Here is a 24,463-nt window from a genome sequence, read left to right as displayed (position 1 = left end):
TAAGACGAATTAACTGTCAATTCGTAAATTGAATATAATGAGTTATATTTAATTAATGTATATAATGTTAGCTTGGACGAATTAATATGTTAATTCGTAATTAAATGTAATCGGTTATATTTAATCAGCAAATGATAAATTATACGATATTGTCATAATAAATTATTATTGACCCGTATTAATTAATGTGGAATAATATAAATGACAATATATATTTAATACATTTTATACATTTAGCATGCTACCAAAATAAGAAGATTTAATCTCCTTATTTTGGGTAAGTGAAAAAAAACCGAAAAAAAGAGAAATAACTCTCTTAATTTCGGTATATTGGGCCGAAATTTTGAAAAGTAAAATCTACCCTATTTTCTCCATATACTCGGTTTTATAAGGAGAGATAGGTGATTTTTCTTGACCGAATTTTCTAACTCATTCTTGCCTCTCATCTAAAAACACAAAAACCGAAAACCCTAATTAATTTTACAGAAAATTTAGGGATCGATTCTAGCAAGAAGCAAGGGCATATCTCATATCGTCTTGGGTGCAAATGATAGGAGAATATCATTGCGATATTGTTCATAGGCCATAAAAGCTAGGACCGAAGGTTATTTCTTAATCCTTTACGATTTTGTTTATGCAATTTATTTTATGACTAGTTATCATCACTATATATTCGTTATAATCCTTAAAGTTAAAGGGATGCATACAGATAAATCCCACAAGTTACGTAGAAATGTTTTAGGTTTTGTAAAAAGTAAAATAAAACTGTTAAACTCAATTTATAACTCTAATCCCCTTTAATCAAACCGCGTAAAATAATTACTGTCAGACCGGATACTCGGTCGAGTATAGAGTATACTCGGCCGAGTATCCTCTACTAGGTCGAGTATTCCCATACTCGGCCGAGTATTCCTGGATAGTAGCCTGTCCAGAAACACACGACGCACTTACTCGGCCGAGTAAGCCATATTCGGCCGAGTAACAGACTTAGAAAACCGTAGTATTACACGGACCGCGATAAAAAGTACCGCTCCTCAAAGAAATAACATTAACTTTGTCATGCGCTTATTTACCTTGAGGAGGAAGACCGGACTGTTTTGAAGGATTTTGAGCCGCCATTTGAGCAACTTGAGTATCCAACATCTTGTTATGAGCCATGAGTTCGGAAATCTAAGCCGTTTGCTTTTGGTGAATCATTAAAGTTTGTTGTAAGACAGCCTTTAACTCCGAAAACTTATTACTTGGAGCTTGAGGAGGAGGTTGCATTTATTGAAAACCTCCATGATTTTCCAAACAAAGTTACCTTGTGGTTGGTTACCACGATTTGGAGGAATAATATAAGTATTTTGCGGCGGAGCTTGAGGAAAAGTATTCTGACTCCTTTCAGGGAAGAAGTTAGAATATGGAGTACCTTGTTTGAAAGATTGGAAGGCATGAACTTGTTCAATGGTACTTATACACTTGGCCGCAGTGTGGCCATCTATCCCACATCTCTCACAGGACACCTCTTCTTGAACCATGTGAACCGTCTCTTGCTTACCCAAATTCTGAGTAGTCTTCAACTCGGCTATTTGAGCCGTTAAAGCCTCCAATTGCGCTGCAATGACATTATCTGAACCACTTCCTCTCTTACTTCCTCTGGGGTTACCATACTCAGCTGTGTGAGTAGCTATCTGATCAATCAATTTCCAAGCATTACCGTCATTAGTATTATCATGGAATCTCCCATTAGCAGCAGAATCAAGCAAGGCTCTGTGATCATCATACAACCCGTTATAAAACTGGTTGGAAAGAAACCAAATTTCGAAACCATGGTGGGGAACGGATCGAACTAGCCTCTTGAAACGAACCCAGGCTTCATTAAAGTCCTCAGTTGGAGCTTGCTTAAAACTCATGATCTGGCTTCTATGAGCATTAGTTTTCTGTGGTGGAAAATACCTCTTGTAGAATGCCAAGAGCTAATGAAGTCCAATTACTAATTGCGTCGGTCTCCATATCCAAGTCACGAAGCCACTCAGCTGCATCATCTCTCAAAGAGAAAGGAAATAAAGTCTGTTTCACTTGATCTTGAGTCACCCCAGCTGTCAAAGGAAAAGAGCAACAATATGTAACAAACTTCTCCTTGTGCTTTGCGGGGTCCTCTCCTACTTTTCCTCCAAACATATTCCTCTCTACTAAGCTTATATATGAAGGCTTGATCTCAAAAGTCCCTTTATCAGTGGTAGGGAGCTTGAAGCCTTTAGGAATAGAAGCAACCGTGGGTTCGGAGTGACTTGCCAAGGTAGGCATCTTTGATGTTGTAGAAACTATAGGTGCATAAATAAGTGTGTCCTCTTCAAAGGACGAATCTTCTGCGAAAGTATACCGCTCGTAGTCAAGTGTACCCAAGCCTTCCACCTGACTTACTTCTCTTTGAAATTTTCGTCTGTGCCAAAAAGTCTTTTCTGGCTCGGGATCAAAAGGCATAATCCCTAACCTGTTAGACCTGGGCATACACGAAAACAACAAGAAAATATCAAACTGTCTCAAGGAACTGATGCTCCCTGAGACAAAAGACAAAAATAAACAAAAACAAACAGAAAAAACTGTTGCCTCCCCGGCAACGGCGCCAAATTTGATAAGGTTATTTTCAGTCGTTGGCCTATCAAAATAAATCCTAAATTACTACTAACTGGTAGCTAGTGGCAAGAAAGGGTCGAATCCACAGGGAGGCGAGTTAATTGTTCTAGTTTGCTAATATTTAAGTTTGTCTTAAAGGTAACAGTTTTATGGGGGTTTTGATTGTTTGTTTACTAACAACTAATTGCAGAAAGAGTAAAGAATGAATAACAATAATATTAAGACGTCTAAGGCTTAGGTTCACTAGGTAGTTATTCGGGGGTGAGACTAAACTTAATGATAGAGCTAATTATGTTGTTTAAGGTTATATGATCGGTCGATTAAATATTCCTTTAGATCTAATTCAACATGCAATCGCTATCATTAAATTATCTTTATTCAGTTATCGCAACCTATATTGATTCTAACCTAATCAGTGAAAGTCTCAATTCGCTATACAAGTCAATTAACCCTGGCCAGTAATTAACTACTAGATGAAGAACAATAAACGGAACAACAACGAATAAACAATTTTAACTATCAATTCATTAATTAATTCCCCCTTCTAACAACCTAGATCCCATTCACCCTAGATAAGAGAATTAGCTACTCATATTAAAGGGAAGAACAACAACAATAATTGATGAAGACATAATTAAAGACAATAAATAAGAACAAAGAAATAATAGCATGAACTAAATTAATAATTAATGAGGAAAGATTAAGTATCTTAACGAATAATGAAGAACGGAATTTAGATCCAAAAGTAAGAACATAATCTAAACTAAAAGGATTTTGAGAGTTTTCTAGGGTAGCAATATGAAACTAAGTAAAATAAAGCGTAAGTAAGGCGTAAATAAACTAGGTTACGGTTCTAGGTATTTATAATAAAACATAACCAACTTAAAGAAAATTGCGGAAAATATGGAATCATATGGTTCCTCGATCGAGCCCCAATGTACTCGATCGAGTCACCAAGTTCCTTGATCGAGCCCGGCCATAGTTGATCGAGGCATCACTTGTTTCTGCTCATTTCTTCGTGTTTTCTTCTTAACTTCTCTCCCTTCATTCTTATGGATTCCCATGCCATGCTTTGTGTATTCCTTCATGCCTACTCCGCGATGCCCATTTCATTCCTTTTCTCCTCAAGTGCATCATTCCTACATCAAATAGCGGAAGTATCAACGACATTCTAACATAAAAGGCATGTAAATGATATAATCTAGCACGAAAACCGTATCAAAAGCAATTAAGGGGAGGCACAAATATTTATATAATTATGACTCATCAATTTTCTTTACTCATATTACTAAACATGCCTAAAGCCATATAATAACATCCATCATGCTCATATCATCCACAATACTCTATATTCATGCAATCATATACTTTCATTCCATCCAACCTTCTCACAAGGGACATATATAACACATGTAACGACTTCCCACGACACCCCGTGGTGACCGGCTTAAAGTTGTAAAGGCCGAAACATGGCTTTAGGACGTCTCCCAAGCCTCTGCGGTAGCTCCAAACAACTCCTACCCTGGTTCATTTTAATTAGACACCCTATGTTCATTTGTTCATTGGTTTTAGGTTCCAAAATCGTCGCTCTGATACCACTATGTAACACCCTCATATACCAAGGCGCATTACCAAGGACCACCCTGGCATACCAAGGTGCTACCATCTCGGTTGCTCGAGATGAAATATATCAAAAGTGACCATAAAAAAACATAATTAAGGTTTATAAATTTAAAGTGCGTACAACTGAAACCAAAATCTAAAAGGTCTACAAAACTGTCAAAGAATGTGATGAACAATTGTATCAAAAATCAGCGGAAACTAGACATGTTAAAGCTCAGTAATGACTCCATCCCAGTCATGACCCACGAGCTATCCACTGCATACCTGCTAATCAACTGCTCACCATCTCCAAATGGATCACCGCAGTTTTGTAAAACAACAATGGGGTCAGTCAACTGATTAACCAAAATAAGGAATGCAACAAAGTAAACATCCAAGCAATTCATCACACATTCCTCCAACTCCAATAATCTCCAATCATTGACTACACACTAAAGTGTGTAGCCCTGCCAGATTACCCATCGTAATAGGTAATCCACACAGCCAGTGGGGACCTCAGCCATACCACCTAAACCCCGCTCAACTCCAAGAGCGAATAACCCATGTCCATTAATGTGCACATCCCCTTGTCAAGGGAACTACAAGGAGCGAATCAAGGGCGTGAAGCCATTCCCGATGATGACTCCACTCAGCCGAGGACGCACCTCAAGAACCACAACAACCAAATCAAAACATCCAATATATCACAATCACAACAATAATAATAGAAATCATGCTAATAAATCAATCATCATCATCTTATATCCAATTATTTAGGTAACGGAGTTGGGAAAACCATACCTTATTAGTGAATCTGCAATCAACAAACAACAGCGGAAGCTAGTATTGTTCCTCCACGAACTCGTCACCTAGCAATAATCACAACTATACTCTATGTCACAATCATACCAAATGACCCCTTTTTTCTCAATCTAAACAATTAGGGCAAAATCCTAAGGGACAACATAATAATAAATAAGGTACTAGAGACTTACCAACGGAATCGATATAGAGAAGAGGGATAAAGACTCAAGATCAATCAAATAGCCTTGGAAGTGATTAGGGTGATTAGAGAGGTGATAGGCGTCGTCAGGTTTTGTAAAAAGTGATTTGTAAACTGATAACACGAAATTTATAATCTCTAATCACCTTAACCAAAACCGCGGAAATAAACCCGTCAGACCAGGTACTCGGCCGAGTACGACCTACTCGGCCCAGTATCTCACAACTCGGTCGAGTGCTCCTGAGCAGTAGCCTGATCAGAAGTCACATGATGACTTACTCGGTCGAGTTCCACTTACTCTACCGAGTAACTAAGGACTAGAACAACGTGGTATTACAGGCACAGTTGCGGCTGTGGACCTGATGAAATGGTAGGTCGGGCATAGGGATGCAGAAGTGCCTTGGACCTGATGTATCTGTACAGTAGGCGCCGTACGGAGTTGGTCGTGGACTTGATGAAGCGTGACGTGGTATTGTGTGTTAGTCGTGAATGTGATTTTGACTGTGTATATGAAAGAAGGTCGTGAGCCTATGTGTTCTCATAATATAGTAAATTCGTTGTGTTGTGTTGTGTTGTGCAGGGATATTTTAGTATTTTACTTCGTTATTGCTTGTAAATTTATATTTGGCATGTAGTTGGATGTGTTGTGTCTTGTGTAAATTGTCACCTATTTCCGGTGTGACCTGTGTTAATCCATTCAATGATTTCCAATTAAATGGGGAGTAGTTAATAATCAGGTTTAGATGATTAGAGGATTGGATATTTGTTGTTATTGTTGTGTGCTTGTGGACATGGGCCACCTGCACGCCAAGCCAATCTGTGGACATGCAACAGTCGGAAAGCCACGCTCGGTGACGTAGAAATGCTTTTGACCGGATCACTTTAGATCGGTAGGTTTCGTCTTGTAAAGGTCTCGAAACGATGCAAAGATGTTCGGAGTCGCCACCAAGCAATTATGGGATGCCTGGAAACCGTTCGAATCCACTTTGTACCTTGGTCAAACGAAGCAAAACGCGGTGCTTGACATAGGTACAAAAGATAAGGAATCGTCCCTATTTAGCATCCTATCGCTAAAAGGGTGTAGAAATGCTTGATATGAAATAACTATATTAAGTTCATTGTTTTGTAAAAAAAAAGTATAAAAAAATGCTTGATATTAACTAATTATATTAAGTTCATTGCTTTGTGATTAGTCAAATTTTATCTTCGTACTCGGGTTAAACCGACATGGTATGTAGAACCAAGGATGATTCTCCATGTATGACTAATATGGTTTTTGCAAATGTAAACAAATGAATAAGAGTGCTTTAAAATACCCTAAAAAATATTAATTAACTAAATATTATCACCGAGTCACGAATTAAACCGTCATCGCATGAAGAGTCAAGGGTGAAAATAATTCATGATTAAAAATGCTCATCATAAAAATGATTTGAAATATATGAAATGGTAAAAACCAATTGCAAGAAAGAAATGAAAATAAAGAAAAAGATGAACTCAAACACATTTGAGTTCTGGCTGGGGAGGCCTAAAGAGGCGCGAAATTGGTAGTGGTGACTACCAGTCTCTGTCTCCAGTCAAAACTCAGTTTTGTCTTAATCAATCCGTATTTTGGATCATGTTATGCATGTTTTATCATATTAAAGTCATGAAAACAGATAAAAAGAACATGAAAGAAGAGGATTAATTACACCCTCATACTTACATGCCAGGTTTTTTGACGAGAAATCGAGGGGTTTTTATAGAGGATTTGTGTGGTGTTGTGCGTTTTGGGCGACGTGGCCATATAGGCTGCTTGAAGAGGCTCGAGCATGTCCGCGGGTCTTCAAGTTGTCTTGTCACTATCGCATTTGGATTTGTGGTTTTTTCTATCCTAGGTTTTGTAGGATATGATTGTACTTGACCATCAAGTATACCATGTCTACTTAGCATGAAAGCATTGTGTGGGGTTTTGTTTTTTGTGTTTAACTCGGTTTGACTCGTTGTTTGAGTCGGAATTTTAATTTTGAGTGGGTTTTTGGTCCGGTGGCGGTTTTGACTCTAGTTAGTGTCATTGCGACCCCGTCGTCGTGCATAAAATACTCTAGGTATTTTTGAAATGTTTTGAACATGTTTTCGTTTTCGAAATCATTTTTTGAGTTTTCCGACGCGTAGTTATATAAACTGTCGATCAAACATAGCGATGCCTAAGCATGTTGTAGTCCGATAATTATCGGGTGTTTGTTAAGGATTCAACAGATACCGGGTATCTACAGTGCACTGAGCTGGGGTGGGACGTAGAGTTGCTAAAGTGTAATGTTTATTCGTGTTATAAAAGTATGAAATGACGTAGTATACTTCACACTCGAGTTATTACTTGCTCATTATCGATTCTTTATCAAGTTTCAAGCGTGAAATACCTATCTTGAATAACTACTTGTGTAGAGTCGTTTTCTTGTGGAAATGTCATTATGCCTTATATTCTTGCTTGACATGATTTACGCCTATCTCATGCATTATGCCGATATTTGGTTAACTCATGCTCTTTCTGCCTATTTCGTGCCGTTTTGCCGAACTCGGGGTACTCGACTTCCGTTCTGTCGTTCGAGTCTTGGATGTGAAACGTTTATCGCATATTAAATCGGGAAACATTCATCCCGAGAGTCTGGTCAGGTTTAGACTAGTACCGTATTATGATCATCATCCTGCCAGGAGGAAATGAGTCTAGAGAAGTAATAGTCTTGCTTGGTTTTGGTTATTTGCATATGCCATTTGCCATTTGAAATCGTACTCGTGTTGACCAAGTTGTGTCTATGCTCTCTTATCATACTCTAGCTTTCTGTGTTCCTAAGACATATTTATTTATTGTTATCATGTTGACTTAGTTGTATGTATGCTTCCATATTGTATTTTATGCTTATCAAGTTATCCATGTTGACATGTATGATAAATTTTCATTTTTGCCTTCTCATATCAAGCCATTCATGTGTCATGTATGTTTATTGCTCATTCTTGTTTTCTCATATCAAGATACTCATGTTGACATACATGTTTGATGTTCATTCTCGTCTTTTCATATCAAGTTATTCATGTTAATATGTATGTTTAATGTCATTCTTGTCTTCTCATGTCAAGTTATCCTTGTTATTGTATTTATCTTATTTTGCCTTAGTTTCGTTCTCAATTATGTTTTTTTTGATATAATATGGCTGGGAGAACCTTGAGTTACTCCCCACTGATTGTGGCGTTCATGTTTACATGAATGACAGGTGATAGTGTTGCTTCTTGAGGGTGAAGACGTGTGAGCTAGTGCGCGTTGTACTTACAACGATTGACCTTCCTCGTTGTAGTTTAGAATTGTGTATAGTTTTATAATTGTGCTTTATTTAGGGATTAAGATACCGCACATTTAGCTAAGTTGTATTTTGTATAAAAACTTTTTTAAAACTCAAATTTTTGGTTTATAAAGTGACTCCGCTGTTTTTAATATTAAAGTTTTTAAAATCTCATTTTTTCCACTGTCAAGTTCACATTTATTTTATCATAAGATTGCGGGGGTTCACAAAGCTGCTCTCAAATCTCCCGTGTGGCATGCTTCTATGCGAACCCAATTTGAGGCTCTCCTCTCCAACTACACATGGGACCTAGTCCCCCCATCTCCTACTCAAACCGTCTTTGGTTGTAAGTGGGTTTTTAGAACCAAATACAATCCCGATGATACCATCGAAAAACACAAGGCTCGCCTTGTCACCAAGGGCTTTCACCAATGCCCTGGCCTCAACTATAATGAAACCTTTAGCCTTGTTGTAAAACCGACCACGATCCGAACTTTGCTAAGTCTTGCAGCCATGCATAGCTGGGTACTTTGTTAACTAGATGTGAATGATGCCTTTCTCTAAGACACGCTCAACGAGACTGTTTTCATGGCACAACCCCTGGGTTTGCTAACTCGGCCAATCCTTCCCATGTGTGTCGCCTTCGTAAAGCCATCTTTGGTCTTAAGTAAGCCTCGTGGGCTTGGTATACTGAGCTTCGCACTTATCTTCTTCAAACTGGGTTTACTAACTCCGTCTCGGATACTTCTCTGTTTATTAAAGCTGCTTCTAATCCTATTTATGTGCTTGTATATGTCGATGATATCATTGTATAGGTACAAGTGCTCCTTTTGGTTCTAAATTCATTACTGCGATTACTTCACGCTTTTCTCTTAAGGATGGTCCTTGAACTACTTTCTTGGTGTTGAAGTGCACACCTATTCTACTGGCGTTTTCCTTAGCCAACGGCAATATGTCTCTGATATGTTGGAGCGTGCCTCGATGGCTGGTTCGAAGCCTGTTTAGATGCCACTTGATCCCTTCGCCAAGCTATCTCTTCATGAAGGTGACCCTCTCACTGATCCTACCTCGTATCGTACACTGGTGGGTGGGTTTCAGTACCTTTCGCTCACTCGTCTCGACTTGGCCTATGCTGTTAGTTGTCTATCTCAATTTATGCATTCCCCTATGATAGTGCACTGGTCTGCCCTAAAGAGATTACTTTGCTACTTATCCGGCACTACTTTGATGGGTTTATGGCTCCGCAAATCCTCCCTCCAGCTCATGCCTCATGCCTACTCTGAAGGGGACTGGGCTGGTTATCTGGATAACTATCTTTCTACCGGTGCTTACATTGTTTATCTTGGTTGTAATCTCATCTCTTTGAGTTCCAAGAAGGAACGTAAAATCGCTCTTTCTTCCACTGAAGCCGAGTATCGGTCTATTTCTAACACTGCTGCTGAACTATCTTGGCTCCAGAACTTGTTACGTGAGCTCAATGTTGTGCTGCCTTCACCTCCTACTATCTTTTGTGACAATTTTGGTGCTACTCACTTAAGTGAAAATCCGGTTTTCATTTTCGTATGAAGCACCTTGCTCTTGACTTCCATTTTATTCGTGAGTTGGTGCAATACGATTCTTTGCGTGGTACTACTGTGAAAAAGGATGATCAGTTGACGAACGCGCTTACCAAGCCTCTTTCTCGACCTCGTTTGCAAATGTTGCTCTCCCATGATCGGCCTCTCTGATCGGTCGTCCGTCTTGCGGGAGCATGTTAAGATTACGTGATCTACTCGATTTCCTTATTGTTAATATTTCATAATCTTAGTTTTGTCTATTGTATATTGTGCATATCTCTAGTATTTCCTTATACGGAGTAATATTTATATTGTTCTCCAAGCATTGTATATGATTTTGGTTCTATTCTTATATATACTTTGTAATTACATTAATAAAACTCAAGCTTTCTAGATAAACGTTTCACTTACAGTAAGTAGGTAATAAAATATACATTACAACCAGCAAAACATTAAGTCATTATTCTGCATAAATTGTCATATAGTACCACAATAAACTTAGGCCTCGTTTGGTTGCTCGTTGAAATACAATTCCTCCGGAATATCAAATTCATGGGAATTAAACTCTCACATGAAATTCATATGAATAAGCAAAATTCGTTTGGTTGCCGATGTAGGAATTCAATTATACCGGAGTTTGCAATTACCTAGGGGACATAGGTAATCCAACTCCTCCACAATGGAGGAGTTGAAAACTCCTTGAAAAATGGAATGCCTACATTATGGCAAAAAAAAAAGGCAACCAAACAAGTCCCAACTCATTTTATAATTCATGGGATTTTCCAACTCCCATGATTTACAAGGGGCAACCAAACAAGATCATAGTATTTTAAAACACGATGTAACCCTTTGGTAAGGATACATGTAATTTGATGTGGAGAGGACACCACAATGCACAATGGAGAAAATGCACGCGGTACCCTTGAAGTTTCAAATTTTGCCCGAAATACCCAATTTTTTGTTCCGGAAAACTTTAAGAGGCTATAACTCGTGTCTACGAGTTCAGAAAGTGATAATTTTTTTTTCGAATCGATTATCATTCCGAGAACTACTATTTGAAAAAAAAATTTATCATATTTGGATCCTGTGGCTAGGAGTACGTACGTCAAAATATTTTTTACCGAACAAACTTTGAATGACCATATCTCTTGGTCATGAATTCCAAACTCAACAATTTTATTTTTCAAGTCGTAGTTCTCGAAAAGATAATCAACTTGGAAAAAAAAATCGTCACTTTCTGAGCTCGTAAACACAAGTTATAACTTCTTAAAGTTTTCCGGATAAAAAAATTGGGCATTTTAGACCAAATATCAAAGTTCAAAGGTACCGCGTGCATTTTCCGTTGCACAAAACATGGCCACATACAACCTTTTTATGCACAAAACAAATATTCATTTTAATACGTTTAGTACGATGATGTTACATTAATTAAATCACACTAACTTTTAGCCATAGACCAAGTTTGCCGTAGTGACGCAAGCATGAAATTCTAAGAGCAAATTATGGAGTTCTCATTATAAATAAATCATTTCTCACTTCTATGATGTAGGAGTGTATGATAAGTGTATGTGACAGTTAGAGACTTACCAACGGCTCAATAATCAATCATGAGCAAGAACCCAAAAGAAAAAGGATAGTTTGTGAGTAAGTGTAACAAGTACTCCCTTACCAAACCATACAAAAGAAATAGTTTATGTAAGCCAGTCACAGCCATGTAACTCGCTTACACATCAAGATAAAATCAAATATTATGCCAATGCATGTCCACCACCTTTGCTTACCCTTCAAATCACCCTACCTTACAACACTTGATAATTCTATCTACACACATTTCTTCTTCTTTTGGACAATCCTTTCTATTTTGCCATATGTATGTTTTTTACCAATACAATGTTGCAACTTATTTTTACGAAAATGACAATGTAATTTGATAAATAATTTAGTTTATCTCAATGGAGATCTGAGTTGAATCTAATATATTTTGTGGATGACAAGTAGCACAACGTATCATATCATGATCTCCTATATTATTGATGTTTATATGTTTCTATAGTGTTTTGGATCTTGTTTATTAGTCGATGGTAGAAAGTACATGAGCTAAGTGGATTTCAAAACAGCTAGAGGATTAAGGAAAACATTATTTGTCTATACCAGTCTTATAAAGAAGGCATTATTATTAAGAGACAGACATCTAGTTATAATTATAATATTTCTTATTTCTAGATAAAAAGATAGCACCACGGCATTAGGGTTAACACTCGAGTTAGAAGAGTTAGAATTGGTTATGGGGTTTGGGGTCACAAGGTAACTGACAGAATCATAATTGATAATCTCTCACAAAAATGGAACTACTTAAGATATTTTAAAACTAAAAAAATAGATAAAAGTTTAAGATGCACATGCTTGATGGAGACGAAAAACTCAACGTGGGATTAGTAAGGTGGCCATACTCATGCTCCTCTCCACTATACCTAAACCAAACTTACCCACACTATTTCTACACGTACAACCAAACTAAATTCAACTAAATTCACTCTTGTACTCTGAATTAATCGTAGCCAAGAATCCTTAAAAAGGGAACAAAGAAAAACCAAAACAAGTATCAAAAACAAACAAATCTTCTTCTCAAAAATATAGTTATGGTCCCTTGTTCAACAGCTCCGTTAACTATACTAGTAGGAATCCCTTTAGATGTTGATGAAGCCAAAGAGCTTCTTACTTGGGCCATTAACATTCTTTCGAATCCTCGTGACACCATCGTCGCCCTACATGTTCTAGGTCAGTTATTTTACATTATGTTTTACTAATCTGTTTGCGCTTCTTTTATTATAAAGTAGTATAGTATAGTACACATGACGGTCAATGTCAATTTCCACTACTATATTTTTCAAGGATAATCTAAAATAACACTGACATAGGCGAGAATCTTGGAGACACTTGGTTATGAACATATGCATCTTACTATAGCTTATAAAAATTCCATATCGACCATATGCATTTTACTAGAAATCTTAGCTAAACCATAATGGCTAATTTGGAGTGGTTGAACTGAACCATCCAGTAGGGAAGGAGCCGAAGAAGCTTATACCGATATCAAGAGACTACAACAGATTTCGTCGCGCAAAAACTTTTGTTCTGTCCACCATGGGAGAGTTTGCAGAGGATAGTCAATGTCGACAGGTATAACATGCTAAACTAATCCTCATGATCAATAAATGAATGAATTGAACATAATGTTTTCAACATTTTATGTTTGATAATGTTATTTTTTGTGCTAATAAATCCACTGCATTTAGGTGAATTTGGAAGCTAGGGTAAGGTACGGTGCTAGTATAGGAAGTGGATTAATCGACGAAGCCAAGAGAACATCCGCGACATTTCTAGTACTTAGAGGCTCTTCAACAAAACCAAATGGGTAAGTTTTTCATTTTAACATACGGAGTACTAATTTGAACACCTTTTTTCGAGTAAACTCCAATACAATCGTGGAAAGCAATGGTCGGTCATTGAACGAGGGGGCTAGCAGGACCATTCACTCCCTACAACTTTTTTTTTTCCTCTATATTACTCTATTATTACATTACGAGTTTGCATACTTAATTCAAATTACGAGTTTGCATACTCTTATATTTTTTCTTGCAAAAAAGAACTTGTTTATAATGTAGTGTGACTGTTTTAATTGTATGAAACAGAAAAACAGGGGAAATAACAAGATATTGCATGAAACGTGTTCCTAAGGGGTGCTCAATAATCTCAATGGGACAATTAACTAGTGAAGAAGTATGCGATTCATCCGCAAAGGGAACAACAGAGAAGAGATCTCCAAGGACAGTTTTGAGTGGAGTTGATAGAGATGATGATAACTCAAGTTTTGATGACTCGAGTAGCAACTCTGAGTCATCAGCACCTACAACGACAACTACAACAACAATAATCAAGTCTAAGGAATCGCCATTGAGACGTGTAGCGTCCTTTTTTCTAAGGAACTCACCAAGTGGTAGGAGAAAAATTAGTGAGAGTACTCGCCATGAAGGGGATAAACATGAACAACCTGTATTGAAGTGCTTTAGCTTTGATGAGATCTCTCTCGCTACAAACGACTTTCACCCAGGTAATTTTAGTTCGATGCTTTCTGAAGTTTAATAGTCACGGCACAGGTACGTATATTTTTCAAGGTTTGTTAAAACCATCTTTACTAAAAGTTTACTGGTATCTCCATTTATTTCATTTCTATATGTTTCTTCAATATATGTGCCGACTATTTTCAACCAAAGATATGAAAATGAAAGTAGAGGGAGGCAATCTTTGACAGCAAATTAATAACCTTACTCTATAGTCAATACTCTATACCTAGGATATTAAGTATGGTGAAGCATGCATTTAGATCATACATGTACATCAAACTTACCTGATTGTAAATAATATAGAGATGTCCCATTCCTCAAGTAATTGCTCGAGTTATAATAAAGGTGTACAACTGTACCTCTTTCAAGTTCACGTCACATAACTTGAGTAAAATGGGCTACCAATTATCAAAGGGAAAAAAACAGTGCGATACTCAAAACAAAGTTTATCATAGAGTTTATAGTCACTTTCAGGGTACTGAACTACCAAAATTTTGGCAGGCGTTGACATCAACCGTTGCACTTTAGAAAGTAATTTTTTCATCAATCAGAAATTTTAAATAGAGAGGTGTTACTTTCATGATGTGAAATTGTACTCCTTCTATTCCGGTCATTTGTTGTCCTTTTCTATTTTGGGTGTCACAATCATTTGTTGTCCTTTCTATTTTAAGAATGAACTTGATGAGTAATTTGATAATTCTCATTCAATTTTGTTCCACTTGTCATTTAGTTATTAGCTTTTTCCTCTTTTCTTGGTCTTTGTGCCAAAACGAAAGGACAACAATTGACCGGGACGGGGGAGTATATTTTTTTCAACATACTCTATCCATTTTAATAAATTTCATATGTTTGATTAAAATATACCTCACATATAAATAAAAAATTTATTTTATGAAATTTATTTGAATTAAGGAAGTACTATATAATACAAGACTTAGACAATTTTTTTGAAGTAGTGGATAATCTTAAATTTAAGCAGAACAGGTTCTTACGTCTCCTCTGAATTACTTTTGTACCAGTATAAATTTAACTTTATAATAATTTGAGCGAGATGCATATTTTTAAGATGAAATTTTGCCTCTATTAGTTTCAAGGCCGGTCTTTATCAACTATACTTAATAAACAACAAGCATGTGAAAAATACTTATCTATCATTCGGGCTCTCTAATAGTATGTTCAAAAGATTTTCAAAATTGGGGTCTCTCTCAAGTCCATTTACTTCCTAAGTGAGCAAGTTCAAGTACCATTAACTAAAAGATTAGTTTTCCTATTGTTTGAGGCCTGAATTTGACTTTTAGAACAGGACCTCTCCAATTCATTTGACGGCCATGTCATACACCGAGTACAATGACTTTTACCCTCGCTCTAACCGTCTCCATTAGAAATGAAGAACAAATATAATTAGTATACTCATCATTGTTCTTGAAATTCACCTAATTAAATGTAAACTTGCCTTACAAGATACACGCTTTCTAGTTTCTAATAAGCTAATCATCATTTAAGTTCCTCAAAAAACAATATTTCTCCTATGTTGTTGGCAGATAAAATGATAGGACAAGGAGGATATTCGGAAGTGTACAGAGGTGACCTAAGTGATGGAAACAGCATAGCAGTCAAAAGATTAACAAAGGACAACAGTAATCCAAATAAAGAGAAAGAGTTTCTTGTGGAATTGGGCATAAGTAGTCAAGTTTCTCATCCTAATACAGCTACCTTAATTGGATATTGTATTGAAAATGGTCTTTATCTCATCTTTCCACTCTCTCCTAATGGCAATCTCTTCAATGCCCTTCATGGTAAGATCAATTTTAAGTTACTAGTAATATAAACTCGTCCGTACCGTCCTAATTAATAGTTTATCTTTGTTTGAATTCTCCTAGTAAAAAAAGGATTATGTACCTCGTATCCCTTTACCTTTACACACGAAGTTATAACGTTTGCGACATCAAGGCAATGTTATAGTTCTCAACGGACTATTAACGACTTTTTCTTGTAAACCGGCCTGCCTGTGGGGTTTAGAGCCATTTGAAGTATCAAATGGACTAAGACAATTGTATTTGTAGGTAATGCAAACAAGCCTCTAGAATGGGAAATGAGGTATAAAATAGCATTAGGAGTAGCAAGAGGACTTGATTATTTGCACAAGAGTTGCAAGCATCGGATCATACACCGTGACATCAAAGCCTCTAACGTTCTTCTTGGACCTAATTATGAACCTCAAGTAAGCATTTACTCATTGACCGACGTGCATATTTACACAAGTCGTCTAATATATTAGAATTGTTCATAGACATGACATTGTATTGTACCGATTCATAAAAGAAGTAGGTATCTAAGACATCGTGTTGTGCCCCCTCCTTCTCATTATTTGTTCACCTTTTATATTCTTTGTGAGGGGTTTTTAATCAAAGATAAATAAATGATGATAATATTCTATGTTATGGAGTTAAATCGATATTTGTTGAGACAGCCTCTCAATTCAGTGACTGAAATTATGAATTTTGTATATTACGATTAGATCACAGATTTTGGACTTGCAAAATGGCTTCCTGCAAGCAAGAGCAACCAGCATGCGGTGTTACCAATAGAAGGAACATTTGGGTACTTAGCTCCAGAGTACTTCATGCATGGAATTGTAGACGAGAAAACTGATGTTTTTGCGTTTGGGATTCTTCTCCTTGAGATTGTTACAGGCCAAAGACCTATTAATTCTTCCAAAGAAAGTCTTCTCTTATGGGTAAACCACATACTCCCTCCCTAACAATCATTTTGGCCATTGACGTATGTTGACATGTTGTAGACCTTGTCGTGGTCAGTAGATCGATATTTTGTTTCCCCTTGTTGAAACTCAGTTTTGTCTAATGACAATTTACAATTGATACAGGCTATGCCAATGATGGAGAGTGGGAAGACATTAGAGCTAGTTGATCCAAGATTAGAGGGTACATATGATGTAGAAGAATTGCATAAAATTGTGGTTACAGCTTCTTGTTGCATTAGACATTCCGCTGCCTGGCGTCCAACAATGACAGAGGTACATCAAACTACAAACGTACTCTACATCTCTGAAACCTTAAAAGCAAAATTTAATTAACTTGAGACATATATGGTAATGTATAGGTGTTGGAGCTTTTGACTCATGGTCAAGATCCCGAGCATGCTAGGAGATGGAGTATGTTAAAGAGTTCGTCGGGTGATGAAATGGATGATTACTCCATGGTTTTTGGATACAGTCTTCCTGTTGATATCGATCTACAGAGAGCAGTTGCGGAGCTTGAATACACTTTGGACGAATCTACGCTTTAATAACCACCTCTTTTTGTTTATTTTTTTGACAGGGTCTAATTAATATGGATAATTAGGCAATTATCATGCATTTTAGGTTGTAAATATTTATTTTTATTATAATTAGTGATAATGCACTTTCTGTATGCATATTGTATAACCGGGAAACTTATTTAGTAGTAACCACATTTCATGGAGTTCGAAATTTATATCATGCCTTACATTTAAGAATTTTTTTTTAAATATGAAATCCTTTTTGTGCTTCTGGAATTACCAAATCACTTGCACGGAATATGGTTGTGTTAGTTCTATTAGGTTTATGTTTTGCTCTCATGTTAAATAAATTTGGATATAACTATGGCTCTATAAGCCAAAACAGTATGTAGTTACGTCTTTTTCCAGTTGTCAAAAAAAAATCACTTGGCACGGATTCATAGAAAAAAAATATTGTAATTCACAAATTCTCATTTGTGACGGGCATATCCGTCGCAAGCTTGCGACGGGTCAAATATTACCCATGTGGATAGATAATACAAAAGCAGAATGCCTAGGGAGTATCAATATGTTTTGTTTATCTACCCACATAGATATTATTTTACCCGTCGCAAGCTTGTGACGGATATGTCCGTCACAAGAGAGATTACAATTATGCTTGTGTTCTTGTACATGTTATGGTACAAACTTATCACATAGTAGGCTAGTGTTCCAAGCATATTTGATATTTGTAATTCTTTTCACAAATTCGAAAAACATATATGACACCGTTATATACACATACCACTATACCAGTAAGCCTGTTACGAATAAAGAAAACATCAAATGACATGACTTTATTCATACAACGGTCTCACACAATACAATTCTTATAACATTAAATCTCAAAGTTAAGGCTCATCAATTACAAAACGAGAGCAAACTCAATGACCTACACATTAAGATGTACTACTGATAAATTATGGTAGTCGCATGGCAATAAACTCAGCTAAGTAAAACTACACAGCTAAAATCCAGAAGATGGGCACAGACTGAAACCAATCAGATGCAGTAAAAATTTTACTTTGTATGAATCGCAGATTTTACAAGTCTAAAGGGTGTTGAAATTCACCAAAGATGAACCGTTATAGTTGTACTCAAAACTACACTTGAATTGATATCTTTTTCATTCCTTACTCGCTGAACAACTCTGCCTGATCTTTGAAACCGGTTAAGCATCAGGCACTTCCAGATTTCAGTGTATTACTCAACCTACATAATCCATAAATTATTCAATCAATTTTTTCGACATATAGTTTTGACTGAGCCAAATAGCCAAGAGATTGCCAAGAAACAGCACCACATCAAATGCAGTATCCAAGTAACACATTTAAACAAGAACAAACTACATCGAAATGAACATGAATGATTCAATCACATATTCCACTAATCAATTTAAGAAAAAGCGGTCATTCATTCTATAGAGAAAGGAAAAGAAAGGCGTCAAAGTAGTAGTGGTTACCAGTCTAAGCCTTCGAATAGGCCTTCGCCTTTAGTAGCAGAGGTCTTGAAAATAGCCCACTGCCTGCTTTTGATTTTGTGTAGCTCTAGTGACTCAGTGACAGCAGCATCGTCCAGTGCACCAGGGAGATCCTGTAAAGAATCGATAAAAGTTAAAAAGTCACCCAAAAGAAAAAGATGAGGAAGCATTGACAAACAAGAGGCCCAAGTTTCTTTGAGAAGTAACTTCTTAGAAGTTCAAAACAGCCCAAAATGACAGCCATACACCACCCAGTCCACATTCATGCGATCATCAAACGGTAGAAAATCAAAAGAACGACTGTGATGTACAAATTTAACATCACATCCAAATGCCTAATAAGTTTCATTTAGGTCCTACAAGTTCTAACATGCAAAAATTGCAATTTATACATCTTGATTAGGAATGCCTAACCTCTCACTAAATTAATGAAAATCAGACAAAGGCCAAACCTGCTTGTTAGCAAAAATTAGGACTACGGCGCCCTTTAATTCTTCCTCCTGAAAAGATGTGATATTTGTCAAATTAAGTTTCAGATTTCAATTACAGCGCCTGAATTACACAGATGAATGAGTAACAAAAGACCAGAAATCATGTCAGTATCTGAAGCAAGGATCATTCTGTCATTTTGTTTCAACTTTCAAGTGATAGAAGTAAAAGTGTAAAACTACAAACCAGATTCACTGAAGCAGCAAGTCGAGAATATTGTATACATGACTTCTGTTTTTGTATCCTCAATCTTAAAGCAGAAACCAGGAAAGTTCTGCTGAGTGCTAATGTAAATAATTACAGTATATGTAAACGTTGTTTCCAGATAAGGGGTTTTTTTTTTGTTGTGAAATGAGCCTCAAAAGCCGTACAAATGTACATCACAAGAGAGATGGGTGATTTGGAGAACTGGATAACAACTATTGTTTGCGGCCCTGAATATATTTACCGCGGACTTGCGAAGCACCAAAACAAGGAACATCTTCACTAAACCAGTCATTAGAAGCTTTTACCTATCCTTCATCTAAAATCGGGACTGAGAAAGCGTCGTAGTAATAGAGTTATATGGAACACTGCATACAGAGTTGGCTAATACGGGTTTGTGAGTTCATAAGTTAAGTTTATGCAACAAAAGAAAGTTCAGTTGTGTTTTTCTTTTCCAGTTCTTCAAATATAGCAAAGAAACAAGTGTCAAAAGTATTTACCTCTAAAATTGCATGAAACTCATCCTTGGCTATTGCAAGACGATCAGTATCACTTGAGTCAACCACATAGATTATAGCTTGGGTATTTGGAAAGTAACACCTCCAATATGGTCTGGTAAACAAATTGAAAAGATTCAAAGAAAATGATGAAGAAATCTCTCTGAACGCAACTAATGTATGTGCCACTGAACGTGCTAAACTCAAAAGTCTTAATTATACATTTTGTTCCTAGATAAAGTAACCAGGAAAAGAGACAGCAGCACAGCACTGTAGAAATTTTGTAAAAATAAAAAAAAAAATAAAAAAAAAAAACTCTCCCTCTATTGTACAGTTTGTCAAAACTTAAGGATACTATGAAACAACAGAATATTGCAAGTTAAGTTGTTTCCTAGTAATTTTGATCACATCCAGACTTTATTTACGTTTCCACACCTGGTTATTTATGGGAAAGGGAATGAAAGAGTGAAAAAAATAAAGGGAAGGGATCGGATCGGATCGGATCGGATAGGATCAAAGAGAACATGCATTTTTCCTCCTAATCTTTGAAAACGGATCCTCCCATTTCTATCTCCTTGTCCAACAGCCCAGCCCCATATCAAAATAATTGAAATTGGTACAGTGCTCCACTACCTCTTTTTTTTAGTTTTAAAAGGCACAACGAGCAAGAGGTGAGTCTTGTGCCCGTAGAGACGAGGTACAGGGTGTGAGGTGAAGGGCTGAAGGGCTGAAGGCGCATGCTCATGCACAATGAGCAGAAAAGTTATGCCAACACAGTTTAAAAAAATGTGCAACATTACTCCTGTTTTTGGAAAATAAAGAGGGATATTATGTAAAGAAGTAAAAACTAGTAATCATGAGGCAAACAGAAGGCATAATAAAAGAACGAGAAGACAAAAGATGGAATTTGCAAAGTATTGCTCGCTAGCTTCCCCTTATGTAAAAGGCACACCTAAGGCGCCGTGATACATTTTAGGGGATGTATCACTGTGTCTTGTGCTTAGAGTGATGTCTTGTGGTTGACGTTCACAGCTAGTTACTCGCTGATTGAGAAAAGGGAAGGTTATAAGACAGACATCCTGTGGGAATGGAAAAAGTAGTCTCTTCAGTCCATTTCTAATGGCACGCCTTGTCTCAAACACACGCTGAAATTTTCTAACAGTTTAGGTTTCCAATTCTAGCACTAGAGGCACAAAAGTTTTAGGGATAATCACATTGCTTTGGATAATCAAAATGCTGAAGGAGGGAATAAACTTTGAGGAACCATAAAAGATCTAATCACAAAGCATGCAGACTCTCATGAGAACTGAATCAATTAGCTGAATACATCAGACATCGGAGAGGATGACGTACCTAATACTCGTCTGCCCACCTGCGCCAATATAAGAAATACCACATATTAGGAATACTTTGAAAAAGTTTAAATGCTAAGGCGAATCACATGCTGAATAAACACAATCACGCGTTTGTTAACTATAAGTAAATAAAAGGCATTAAATAGCAACATAATAAAGCAAAAAAAATAAAAATAAAAAATAAAAGGCTTAGGAGAATCACATTCTCAATTTTAGAATTTAAGCCCAACACTAGCAAAATTGTCTATGAAGTAGTTTGGTCATTATGGAAATTCTAGCAGAATCACATTGCGGACATAAAATATGTATAATAATAAGATGACAGAAAAAATAAACAAATTGAAGATGAGCGGTGATTTGAATTGATTTTAATGGAAGGCTGTGAATTTGTGATTATGAATTTATTGGTCAGTAAGGAGTGAACATCCACCACAAGGAGAAAAGCTATTTATTTGTGAGCTTGCTTATGTTGCCTAATACTCAACAGTTCACTTAATATACACTGAAACACTCTTGTGTCACGGATTTTTGTGTCCTGGTTTTGGAAGATTTAAAGTAAACTGCATTCCAGACCAAGAATAGCCACTCCATTTATCAAACATGCACAGTAGGTAAACTAACTGACGGACTAAGGAAAGTTGGAAATTTAAAGACAATAAAGCTATCACCTACGAAGGCAAGTGAATAAATAATATTACAGTACAGTAACAATAGAGAAATTCAGCATATGTTGCAGCCTGCAAGTAATTGGAAATTCCCAGATAATCAACTCCATATTCCATACGCTAACAGCAGTTTGAGAGTAACTGAGTGGAGCGCCAGTGCAGAACTTGCGACTGATTATCTCCTAGGTTTAACGTAATTGATTAGAACGCCAAAGGTTGAAATTTTTATTTTGAGAGAGATTATCTTGAACTTGCCTAATAGTTAGAGGTCAGACTGTATATCTTAACCAACAAACATTACAGATGGAGGTTGCCACTATAGGAGAAATCTTCTACACTCTAGATGCTGAGTATCAGGTCCAAGTATCCAACTACATATCTACGTACTGTGATGAACCTCAAAAGGGAACATATATATGATTCTCTTAGAAAGTTGACAATGACTGACAATGAACCTCAATCATTGTCGCAGTATGTCTTGAGCAACACATAGCAATTCCTGTATCTTGGCCATTAGATAATCCTGCCCTCTGCCCTCACTAATTCTACAGTAGAATCCAGCTACTTCCCAATCACTCACTCACTCAAACTGTCACGCTTTCTCCAGTCAATCACTTCTTCAGATTGATACTCCATATATGACAAAATTGTCCCATCTTATTACACCAAATCCATGTTGATGTTGTGAGGGACTAAGGGAAAACGGTGGGATTACACAAAACATCAGTTAGCTACATTTGCACGCATTCGTACAAATACATACCAAATCATAAAGCCATGAGGTAACAGAAAACAATTTGCACCCTAATTCCTCTAGAATCTCCACATTGAACTTGTCTATTAAATTTTTATTCAAGTAGAGAATCTTATACGAAGAAGGGGAGCCTTGGCGCACCGGTTAAGGTGTTGCTTTGTGACCGTGAGATCACGGGTTCAAGTCCTTGGAACGGCCTCTAGTCAAAATGGCAAGGGGAGGCTTGCCCCAATTACACCCTTGTGGTAGAACCCTTCCCCAGACCCTCGCCTAGCGGGGACGCCATCGTGCACCGGGCTGCCCTTTATAGAATCTTATACGAAACTAGCACAAGAACTCAAAATTTTGTGCAACCATAACAAAAATACCCAAATACGACCTTCCATGCAACTAATTGTTTGCGTTTCATTGAAATACTCCTCGCAGAAGAATAAAAACGTAACAACTAGTTGAATGAGACGGAGTACTCATCTTAATATCCTTAATGTGCAAAATCAGGCATTATCATATCATATCATATCATATCATATCATTGAAAGATGGGAAATTCTCATACCCAGATCCCAAACTTGGAATTTAATGTTCTTGTACTGCACAGTTTCAACATTGAACCCAATTGCTGCATACACACATAATAATCAATACACAAAATCGTATCGTACAACAAAAATATAATCATAACCAATTCATAAAAAGTTTAGAACAGAATACCAACTTGGTATAGTGGAAACAACTTCACCCATCTGTAAGCGATCTGGGTTAATGAAATCAAACCAAAACATGAGCAAGATTAAAAATTGAGAGATACCCAGATCATAAAATTGAAAAATAATAAATGGGTAGAAATCAGAATTGCAAAAACTGGAATTGAGGAGAGAAGAACATACAAAGAATAGTGGTTTTGCCGGCATTGTCAAGACCAAGAACAAGTATTCGAGCTTCTTTATTGCCAAAAAGAGAGGAGAATAATCGAGTAAACAAAATACCCATTTCCAAAATTAATTGTTACTTTGAGATACTAAGATCTGAAGTGGTGACTGATTTTATGTTGGGATTTTTGCTAAACATCAATTAGTGAGATTTCAGAGAGATAGTAATGAAATTGTAAGGAAGGTTCAGAGATTTGGACTTCCAGAGTCCCAGAAATAGTTCTTCCGTACTGCGTACTCGCCTACTCGATATAAAATTCGAAGCCAAGAGGAAACAGGATCGAGGACTTCAAGATTGAGCACGCAAATACACGATACGAACCCGACACGAAATTAACGGGTTAGGATTGAGGTTTGATGATTCATTTATGTAAGTAGGTCGACACGAACACAACACGATATTTAATTCGCTCGGCCTTCATGACCCGTTTACATGTGACACGAACAAAAACCTAACACAATCTGATCTGTTTGTCAGATCTACTTAAAAAGAAGTAAATCGATCACGGTCACGATCTTACTTGAATAGATCTGTTCTAGAGTCTTCGACCCAC

At 36.8% G+C, this 24,463-nt stretch overlaps 2 protein-coding genes across 3 annotated transcripts; one reads left to right on the top strand and one right to left on the bottom strand.

The window, feature by feature from the left end:
• The first annotated feature begins 12,572 nt into the window (after positions 1-12,572).
• LOC141600049 (putative receptor-like serine/threonine-protein kinase At5g57670) lies at positions 12,573-17,778 on the top strand. Of its 2 annotated transcripts, none has more exons than XM_074420221.1 (9): positions 12,573-12,872; positions 13,156-13,274; positions 13,391-13,509; positions 13,787-14,205; positions 15,760-16,014; positions 16,282-16,439; positions 16,737-16,955; positions 17,103-17,252; positions 17,339-17,778. In XM_074420221.1, exons 1-9 carry the CDS (start codon positions 12,734-12,736, stop codon positions 17,522-17,524), a joined length of 1,764 nt encoding a protein of 587 aa, XP_074276322.1. In that variant the 5' UTR covers positions 12,573-12,733; the 3' UTR covers positions 17,525-17,778. The 2 variants fall into 2 exon arrangements, with proteins under 2 accessions (XP_074276322.1, XP_074276323.1); XM_074420222.1 differs by having other exon boundaries at positions 12,574-12,872; positions 13,159-13,274; positions 17,339-17,777.
• A 529-nt stretch (positions 17,779-18,307) lies between these two features.
• On the bottom strand, positions 18,308-24,236 carry LOC141600050 (ADP-ribosylation factor 1-like). The gene is made up of 8 exons (XM_074420223.1): positions 23,868-24,236; positions 23,696-23,734; positions 23,537-23,599; positions 21,560-21,578; positions 20,210-20,321; positions 19,469-19,516; positions 18,999-19,129; positions 18,308-18,748 (listed from the first exon to the last, which is right to left on the bottom strand). The coding sequence occupies exons 1-8, from the start codon at positions 23,968-23,970 to the stop codon at positions 18,715-18,717; spliced, it is 549 nt and encodes a 182-aa protein (XP_074276324.1). The 5' UTR covers positions 23,971-24,236; the 3' UTR covers positions 18,308-18,714.
• Between the last annotated feature and the right edge of the window lie 227 nt (positions 24,237-24,463).

Source organism: Silene latifolia, chromosome 9 (genome assembly GCF_048544455.1).
Source record: "Silene latifolia isolate original U9 population chromosome 9, ASM4854445v1, whole genome shotgun sequence".
NCBI lineage: Eukaryota > Viridiplantae > Streptophyta > Magnoliopsida > Caryophyllales > Caryophyllaceae > Silene > Silene latifolia.
Note: the sequence above shows the minus strand (reverse complement) of the source record. Positions and strands in the feature narration are given on the sequence as shown.